This window comes from Pteropus alecto, unplaced genomic scaffold, assembly GCF_000325575.1.
Source record: "Pteropus alecto unplaced genomic scaffold, ASM32557v1 scaffold7, whole genome shotgun sequence".
NCBI lineage: Eukaryota > Metazoa > Chordata > Mammalia > Chiroptera > Pteropodidae > Pteropus > Pteropus alecto.
The window spans coordinates 23,273,516-23,283,973 of NW_006494614.1; the positions used below are offsets into that span (position 1 = coordinate 23,273,516).

General features: G+C 33.6%; 1 protein-coding gene across 1 annotated transcript in view; it reads right to left on the minus strand.

Moving 5' to 3' along the window:
- COL19A1 (collagen type XIX alpha 1 chain) overlaps nt 1-10,458 on the minus strand; it is a 279,851-nt gene that overhangs the window by 236,107 nt on the left and 33,286 nt on the right. The window contains exons 4-6 of the mRNA XM_006926816.1: nt 6,884-7,007; nt 5,322-5,597; nt 1,422-1,502 (exon numbers count right to left, since the gene is read on the minus strand). Of these exons, the coding sequence (XP_006926878.1) occupies nt 1,422-1,502; nt 5,322-5,597; nt 6,884-7,007 (481 nt within the window). The remainder of the gene's footprint in view (nt 1-1,421; nt 1,503-5,321; nt 5,598-6,883; nt 7,008-10,458) is intronic.

Below are 10,458 nucleotides of genomic sequence, written 5' to 3' on the forward strand. Positions count from 1 at the left end.
AACCAAAAGACAGAGTGGCTGAAAGGATAAGAAAACAAGGCCCCTACATATGAAAAGGAAGGGGATGGAAAAAGATATTGCTCTGATGGACCTAGAAGGTATTTAAGTCAGACAGAGAAAGATAAACACTATATGATTTCACTTATATGTGGAATCTAAGAAATAAAAAGAACAAACAAATCAAAAACAGAACAAACAAATCAAGAACAAACAAATCAAAAACAAATCAAATACACAAATATAGTGGACAATTTGGTGTTGGACAGAGGGGATTTGTTGAGGCGGGGTTTGGGGAATGGGGTGAAGGGTTAAAGAAGTATAAATTAGTAGTTGATGGATGGTCACGGGGACGGGGAGCATGGCATAGGGAATGCAATTAGTATTAATACATTGGCTAGGTGGAGGGTCAGGGGAGGGAGGAAGCAATTGGGGGATCATTTTGCTAACTATATAGATGTCCAACCAATATACTGTATACTTGAAACTAATTAAAAGTTTTTTTAAAAAATGTAAAAATTAGTTTTTAAAAGTCTGATAAAAAGTAAAGTAAACCATTTACAGTGTTTTATTAAGAACAGATCAATAATCTAAGAAAACATTGTCATTTTATCAGATAACTAAATTCTAGATTTGTAGCAGAGTACTTTTGAAATTGAGTCATTTTTAAAATTCTTATAAATAAATCCTTTCAATCTTAAAAAAAAAAAAGAATGAGAGGCTAAGAAACTGGATTTATATTTTGTTGCCAACAGTAATGACAAAAGGCTTTGAGAAAGATGAATAGAAGGCAGGGAATGTTCCTTATTCATGTCTGTTAGCCTTGTTCCTTAGCACAGTGTCTAGAAGATAAGTGTTTTTGAATAATAAATGTTTAGTGAATAAAAGTAAATATACAAAGCAGTGATTCAGAGACTTATTCTGGTAAAGCTGCAAAGAAAAAAGCTAGACAAGGAAGATAGTTGACACAATAATGCAACAAACCAGGCATGAGGCAAAGGTGAACCATGGCAATAATAGGAATAAGGAAGATGCAGATAAAAGACCTATCACAAAGGAAGATTATTCAGCATTGGAGATAGAAGAGGGAAATGAGTGGGAAGAAGGTATGATCACGAATTTAAAACCTCTGTAACTGGGAAATGATGATGCTACTTTTGGAACACATTTAGGGAGAAAGGCATAAATTCTCCTTTACTTATGTTGAGCCCAAATTGAAGACATAATTTCCAAAGATCAGGATGAAACACTGGAATTAAAATTATGAAATTAAACTATGAGAAGGCTCTAAGAGGGTGTTCTTACTTGGAATGAATTATTCACTTGGTTTCAACAGAAGACATTCAGTGTTGCCCTACACTTGGACTCTATAGACTTGGCAACTGGCATTCTACATTCTTCACACACCGAGAAAATTAACTTACCTTAGTATCTGATATTTCACAGCAAGTTTCTTGAGCTATGAAGTTTGAGTTACAGTAGATTTTAAGTTGGTGAAGTTCAATCTATTAAAAAATTAGTAATAAGATATATCATTAGTTTTTTTTGAAAATCACATTGAGGCACTTAAAAATCATGGTAATTTAACTGATAAGATAAAAGAACCTAGTAAAAATAAGTTACTAGTGGATATTTTTAATATTTTTATTAATTTAGGATCATGATTTTATGTACTGAGAAATAGACACAGATCCAGGTACTGAGATCAGTCTACATATAAAGGAAATCAAGTAATAAAAGCAATTGCAAACCTTGGTTAGTTGTTTCAAACAATAAAAAAAGAAGTATTTAATTAATGAGAAGTACTGCTTTGCACTACTATAAAGTATACAACCACAAAATGAGGACTATTTCATAGTAGATTTTTGGAAAAAAAAAAGTAAAGTCAAATGTATGAGCACAAAACGGAAAGGCTTTATCTGCAGTTTCAGACCTATCTGAGGCATGGAAACAGATGCTCACTTCCCAATATGGATTCTGTAAGACTTATGGATTTTATATTATATCAGCCTAACCTTGAGCAGGATTCACAATCTTCTTACAAAAAATAATTGATTCCTTCTATTGCTCAGCAGATTCACCTTTTTTTGGCATTTGGACATGAAATTAAAAGTAGTTCAAAGGAAATACAATCATGCCTTTAAACGCCAGATCAAACAACTATATACCAAGTAAATAGTATACGCTAGTAATAAAACTTCAATATGATAGATGCTTGGACTATTTTAGTTTATGGTTGAAAATTTAATAATTTGATTAATAATTAATCATATGATTATTTGACATAAAATAGGCCAAGGACAACCTTACCCCTCACTTACTCCTCCTTCCTGCCTTTCTCTCTCCTGCCTCTCTCGGCCTGTCTCTCAAAATAACAGTGTTAGATTATGCATTACTTTGGGGTCAATAAGTACTTTTTACAGAAAGGCCCAACTATAATATTATAATAATAAATTCTATGATAATAGAAAGCAGATATCTGCAATTAGTTTTAAATCCCTACCCCAACACCAAAAAAGCAAAAAATTAAAAAGCTGTAACTATTAGTCTATACTGAGAGGAACAAAATCAATCCACTTCATAGCAAGCATTAAGAACTCCAGACACCTTGAGAATTCATGAGCAATATAATATTTGCAGCCAATGAAAAATTATGAGATAAAATGGAAAATTATTTCTTTTCTATAACTTTTTGCAAGGTTATTGAAGTTAACTTTTGTTTATAAAGTTTAAACACACTGTCTTACATAGTTTAATGAAATACCAGGCCGTAATATATTCATTATGTAGAATGAAGAATGGGGATGCCAATTAATTAATATTCTTCTTAACTAAAACTTATTTATCATTATCATTGTTATCAAAATAGCCAATAAATACTGAAATTCTATTATGTACCATCCACTATGCTAAGTCCTTCGTATGAATTATTTTACTTTAACTAAAGATAGATCATCAATTTTTGACAGATTAGAACCTAATCAAGTACCCATGACACTGAAACTACAATCAGCCTAGTTTAATCATGCTTCTGTTATTCATTAGTTATTTTAGAACCCTTCATTGACACAGTGCTTTAGAATGAGAATGTTTAGGGCTAAGTCTTTTATTTACCCTTGTCATACAGGATTTGTTAAAAAAAAAAAGTGCTTTATATCAGTTTTGTCACCTCTCTCATAAAAGCACTCTGGTAGTATATGTAAAATAAAACCCAATCATCAGAATTTTTTTCAATAACATAAATTCTGAATAAATAAAACACTTTCACATTACAACAGATCTCATGACTCACAGAGCTTGTAAGGAGATAACAAAAAATTAGTCTACTTAAAATTTTGGTAGGACAAAGAATCTTTAAAAAAAAAATACTATGTATTTTGTTTAATTTAAACAGTGACTATCTCCTAAAAAGCTTCTTCATTGCAGTATGCCTTTAATTTTATCCTCAAATGAATCGATTTCATATTGAACTATGAAACTACTATAACATTATAATTTTCACATTATGTCTTTTCATAAGGACACACCTGACATTCTTCAGCCTTAGGTTCTGGGATTAATTCTTTCCTCAGATGAGAAGTTAATGAGACACAGCCTTCAGAGGGTGAGCTCTGAGCCTGAGCCCCGCTCTTACAATAACTTGTTCCTCTCTCATTGCTGTTTCTCCTCCAAAGGTTATGAATTTATCTCAGTGCACTCTTTGGTTCTCATTAGTCCTATAAAGAGCAGATTCCAGTCCTAAACTCCAGTACTTGCTGCAGGTACTACTGCCACTGCTACCATTGCTACTAGAATTCCCTGAAGCTGACTACCTATCTACCTCTACTCCACCTACTGCTGGAAGTCTCTGTTGTTCTAGCTCCTGGTCTCCACTTCCTGCCTTGCCTTTGGGGAAACCTTTCAAAAGGTCTGTCTAATACTGTTGTTACAATTGGCAGTCACCATTTACTGACATCTACTAAACTTTCCATTAGCCTTCAAGGTATTTGAGAGCAGGAATAGAAGATTGTTGCTGTTTTTTTAAAAAGATTTTTCCCACTCTCTTCTCTTATACCAGGGTTAGATTCCCATGTCTGACCCTGAATAAATAAATGAATTTACAGAGAACTGACCATGTACCAGGCACTATGGCACATATTCTATACAATTATAATGAATAACTACCAACACTATTTCATAATGGAGGATACTGAGACTCAGATAAATTAACATCTAACAAGATAAACTAGCAGATCATAACAGTTAAGTAGATGAGGTAGGATTTGCAACCACATCTGTCTGATCCTCAAGAGAGCTCACTCTTCTTTATGCCATGATGTCTTGTCTCTAGGACTGGCTTCTGCTTTGGCTTATTTTGCTGATAATCACTGAACCCTCATCATAACATTCTCATTGATTTGTTCATTGTCTCAAAGGGAAGATAGTTTAAAAATAATATTTTATTTTAAAAAATATGGTTGTGTGTTATATGAGCTGGCTAAATATGCATTTGCACAGAATTGTGCTTTTGAAATAAAATTGAACTTTTAAGTGCTTTGGATTAACAGCAATCTCAATTCCTATTGGTAGCTTGCATTCAGATTATTTTTATGGGTTTCCCCATCATTCTGCCCACAAGAAAATGTGCAGTCATCAAACTTATATATAGCTCACTTTCTTTAAGACCTTCTTCTCTAGGGAAATCAGTAATAAATCTTTATCATCTGAGGATCAAATGTAATTTTTAAAAGACCTTAATATCTGAAAGGGTTTTACTACCTAGTTTTTCTCATCCCAATGACCTAATGATACAATTAATGGCCATGTTTCAGTCTATTAGAACCCTGAAAAATCATTATAAGCTTATGAAAAATAGTCTGCAATATAGACTGCATTGCTAGTCTGAGGATGAATAAATAGCCTATTGTTCTTGAATGAAAACACCAGATAATCTGGAACCATTTAAAGTTCATCTTTTTCCAGTCCTTTCTATTCAAAACATATGAGCTTAGACCAAGCTTACTTTTTGTACTATATTTCTCTTTTACTAAAATTTAATTTTAATAACCTTATTTTTAAGGCACGACCTAATTCTTTTAAATTCACAAGCTGTAAAAATGGTTGAAAATAGATAGGAGATAATATATATGAAAATGCAATTGGAAATACACAGCTATCCTTCATATATCTGATGGCAAATTAAACAGTGTTGAGAACGAACTCTATTATGTACTAATTAAAGAAGATTTAAATAAGATATTTTGTTTTAATTTAGAAATATGAATTTACTTAGAAGTAAACTGAATTGATTTAGAAGTTCTTTCACAACCAACATCGCGACTCACGTCCACAGGCTTGCCATCTGAAGCTCGTGCAGCGATAACAGTCCTTCCTTGAAAGTCCACAGCTTCCTTTTCATCAGTATGCCGGCTTGCAATTAAATTACAATCCATATAAACTGAAATGCCCTGAGATTGTATACCAATGCCAAGTTTATGCCACTGACGATCAAACAAAGAACGGAGTTCTCGATTTTTAAAAATGTAATTCAATACATCTCCCTCGGCAGCTTGGAACATAAATTCCACCACCTTCTTTCCGCCATCAACCACTATTGAAACCTACAAAAATGCAAATTATATTGAAATATTTTAAAATCAATGTTCTAAATTATTAAATCACACAAGTAAAAACTCAAGACACATGTCAATATAACTGAGGCACATAATAAAATGTTTTAGATGACACTTGTGCCCTCCAGATTTGTTAACATAAAAGAACAGCAAATATCCAGCTACAAAATGGTTTACATATGGAATATACGAGTGAATGCAATATGCTCCTTTCTTGAGAGAACATTTAAGAGTATATATGTGTATCTGTGTGTGTGTGTGTGTGTGTATTTCTGTATGAGTAATTTAAGAATTAATTTAAGAATTAAATTAAGAATTTAAGAAAAGAATTAAGAATATCATCACTTCTCTTAGCATGGAAACTGAGATCAAATTCTCTAATGTTTGATGATTAGCATGGTGTGGACAGAACACATTTTCATAGAGGAGATACTATGCGTTTGGTTCATCTTCTCATCACAAAATTGTGACTGTATTAACAAGACCAGTGAAACAAAAAACATTTCAATGGATATGTATAAAGGTAAACACAAACATATGGTGCTAATAAGGAATACCGGGGTTCATCTTCCCTCACTGGAGCACCTGCACCCCCTCCTTTCTGCCAAATGCCATCTCTTCCACAAGTATTCTTAGATTCCTGCTCTCCCCAGACCTCATTTTTGGGAACTGTCCTTTCCATGCTCCCATAGTCCCCATCCAACTCTGAGCTTACCTCTACTACTGCTTCGTCATACTGTGATTATGCTCTAGTATGTTGTTTACCTAGATGACATCCCCTTAGACCTTATGTTCCTGAGAATAGGAATTATGCTTTCTAAATCTCTTATCTTGGTCACTAACTAGCCTAGAGCATGTGTTCAATAAATGTTTATTGATGGACTCAGTATTAATGTCTCACCTCTTAGTTCCCTAAGGATTTTCAGGTGAAAAAATAAACAGCATTTAAAAATAATACATAATATCAGAAATGATCACAGATAAAGGAGTTATTAGCGAAGTGGACTTAGTGCCAATGAAGCATTTGTGAAGGAAGGGCAGCTTGAATGTTTTTAGACAAAATAAGAACCTAGAAATAAAAAGAAAAACTAATATGGCCTCATCTACCAGGCACTCATATTATAGATTTCAGCAAGACCATCCTATGAGAATTCTTGAATTTCCCTGTTGATGATTCCTTTAAAAGACAGAATATTCATATACTAGATCTACTCCCGGATTTGTGTACAGTTCAAAGATTCACCTGGCCTGAGCACAACTCTCTGGTTCCTTACCTGTGGCATATTCTGCTGGTTTAAAACCTGCCATAGAAACCATCGTTCCTTTTTGGTGTTTCTTCGTACACGAAACATGGCTGCTATGGCGTACTCCTCAGGAAAGCCTTTGGGAAATATCTCACTGTGGGAGAAAAAGTAAGAACTTTTGTGGAAAAATGGAAGATGGCAAGGAAAGAAAACCTGTGTATGAAGTCCTATGTAACGCAATATCTCAGTGATACTTTTCTCAATGAATTTATTATTTATTATGCTTTATTTATTTATTTATTTGTTTATTTAATATTAGTTTCAGGTATACAGTACAATGGTTAGACATTTATACAGTTTACAAAGTGATCCCCCCTGATTACTCTAGCATCCATCTAGCTCTACACATAGCAGTTACAATACTATTGACTATATTCCCTATGCTGTACTCTGTGTCCCCATGACTATTTTTAACTACTAATTTGTACCTTTTCATCTCTTCACCTTTTTCAACCATCTGCCTAAGTCCCTTCCCCACTGGCAACATAATAATCTACCTTCTGGATATATGGTAGCAACATGCCTACATTACCTATGTAATTTTTATATTTGTTCTTTCCCTTTTTTAAATCTTCAGGTATGGTTGTTAAAGCTTGGGATGTGTGAAAGCAAGTGAGAGGGCTATAGTACAATGTTGTCATACTGCCTTACTCAACAACATGTTCCAACAGAGGAGAATCTCAGAATTTTCTGCAGTCTGGCAAACAATAGAGATATATAAAGGAAATAAATAGTACCCCTCGGTTTTGTCAGTATAGAAAAGTACAAAGCGTATCAAAGAACACTGCTAACAAATAAATGTATATATTACAAAGAAGCAGCTTTATCATATTAAGCTCTTGCAAATGAGTTGCTAATACTGAATTCCTAGTATCAATTTAATATTGATACCAAATAAAACAAAGAGGCTTGTTTATTTTTCATATCTATAGAAAATAAAATAAGCAAATGATTTCTAGGTACTAGAGAGAAGCCAAAAGACAATCCAACAATATGCCTCAATTTTGTCTTAAAATACTGGTCTCCCTGCACCCATGAAGAAACTCAAGGAAAAAATTAACAATAAACTTATCTCATGTTTAGACTTTCATTGGAAAACAAGGAGAAATACATTCCTCCAAGCTAACTTTTAAATTTATCTACATTGTACGTAAAAACTGTAAGGCAGGAATTTTGCTTTTCTTTATAAAAATCATGAGAAACAGTAGGTAAGAATGTTCTTAAGGACTAACATAGCCAGAAGTTGTTTATATAAATAAAACAACATGCATTCACATGGTAACTGCTAACTTTGAATACTACATACATAGACAACTGACTACTGAAACTGACTACCGAACTGTCAGGGAGAATTTTTAAATTCTGGTTATACCATTTGTGTTAGAGACAAAGTCACATGTTGGTAGAGAATCAGGAAAAAATATGAAAAAGCTGTGTTGGCCTAAAATTCTTGTTTACTTACTTGGTTAAACACACAGACACATTTATGTATATATATGTATATGTTACATACATATGTAGGTTCTATTTTTATTTTCTTTGGGAATATATTAAAAAGAGGCAACCAATTTTATTACATATACGTTATTATATCCCCTCTTAAGTGAGCAAGCGATTAGCAAATTATTTGTTTTTCATCCAATCAAAAAAAAGCAAGCTTCTAAAATTGTATTTTCTCTGGAAAGTCACCAGTATTAAAGTAAATTTTATAATGACTATTACTGTACTGGTTTAAATAATGTTCATTTAAAAACAAACAAAACAATCACATGATGCCTGCCATTTCTCTTTGGGACCACCTATAAACCTGAAAGGTGGACAAGGGTAGAGGTGAGAGGTAACACCAAAACATAAACTTTAAGTGGAAATTTTGAACTAGAAAGTTGCATCAAATGACTTTTAAAAAGAAAACCTCAACCTACACAGCAGGTATCCCAACCACCACATGCAATAATGTGTCTCCACCTTCCTTCTAATTTCCTGCCTCCTTTATCTCACTCTTGACCTTGATGCTTTTAGGATCATGTCTTTAGCTCATGTTCTAAAATTTGACGTACTATTTCCTGAGAGGTTTTCTTCCATTCATTGTATGGAGCCCATCTTTCAATATGGGCTGTGCATTACTGAAGATATTCTTGTATGTTTACTAAAGTATTCTCTCCATATCATTTTCTCTTATCCCCTCTTTAAACAATTGTTTAACTCTAGTTTTCTTACCCTTTTTCTTATATTTTTCCATTTCCTTATTTAGTCTACTTTCTGAGATATTCCCTTGATTCATTTTCCAATCCTTCTATTCAACATCAATTTTTGTTAATTTTTTTATTTCTAAATTCTCTTTTGTTCTCTTTTGCAAAATATCCTGAATGCAGTATTTTTAATCTCTGACATTATCAATTAGGTGGGCTTTTAAATGCTTTTCCCTGCACCCTTGAATGTCTCAATTTCATCTATGGTAATTTTTCCTGTTCGATAGTTTGGCCTCTCTCATGTTGGAAGCTATGCTCTAATTTCATTGCAGTCCATATATGTTTAGAATAATTTCAGTGAGTCATTGCAGTCCATATATGTTTAGAATAAAGCAGGAAAACTTTAATTGTAAATCATATGCATGCTGGCATAGTGTGTCAATGAACCAGCTTCACTGTATAGCGTGATCGCCTGGTCGAGTCCCTAATATGTTATTGTAGGGAGATTATTTCTCTAGGGACATTCAATTTCTTCAAGAAGAGTTTTATTTTCCATTTTGGAATAAATAGAATCTTTCTATTTACCTCTTCCCTATAGATAAAGGGTATTCACATGGCTGAAGACATTCTGGAAGCATGGTGGGTGTTTGGGAGAGGGTCTCATAATTCATTATAAATTTTACTTTATCCCTCTATTTTTGGTGTCATGTCTCTTTCCTGTACTCGCTATCCTGTTTACCCCCCGCCCCCCATCTAGAGTTTCTCTATCTTAACTTCTCTCAATAATAAACCTCTCACTTCTTGTCTAGCTGAATGAGTAAGGAGAAGTAACCTGGAGGTCTCACTACCCCCCCAACACATACACACACACACACACACACACACACACACACACACACACACACACACACACACACACACCAGCTTCTGTAGAGGTTGGTTCCTCATAGAGATAAGTCTTTCAAGTGTCTGAGGAAGTAAACTGGCCCACATCTCTCCAGTATTCCCTGACCTGCAATACATAGGCTCAAACTTCTTTCTATCTGTTGAGTCAATTATCAGTCTTCCAACTTCTTTCTGTCTTCTGAAAATGTATTGTAATCTTTCTTTATCTGTTGCTTCATCTCCCAATATACAGTCATTTTTGCATTTAAGAAGGCTAAAACTCTTTCTAAATCTTCAATCTCTCCCTTTCTAATGTCTCCTTTTCCTTGATTTACAAATACATGTATGTCTTCCCCCTGCTATAAAACAGACAAAACTTTCTTCAACCTTGCTTCACCATTATATTATCTTCCCATCTATCCACCAAACTTCTTAAATGCATACTCTGAATATCTACATTGCCACAATCCA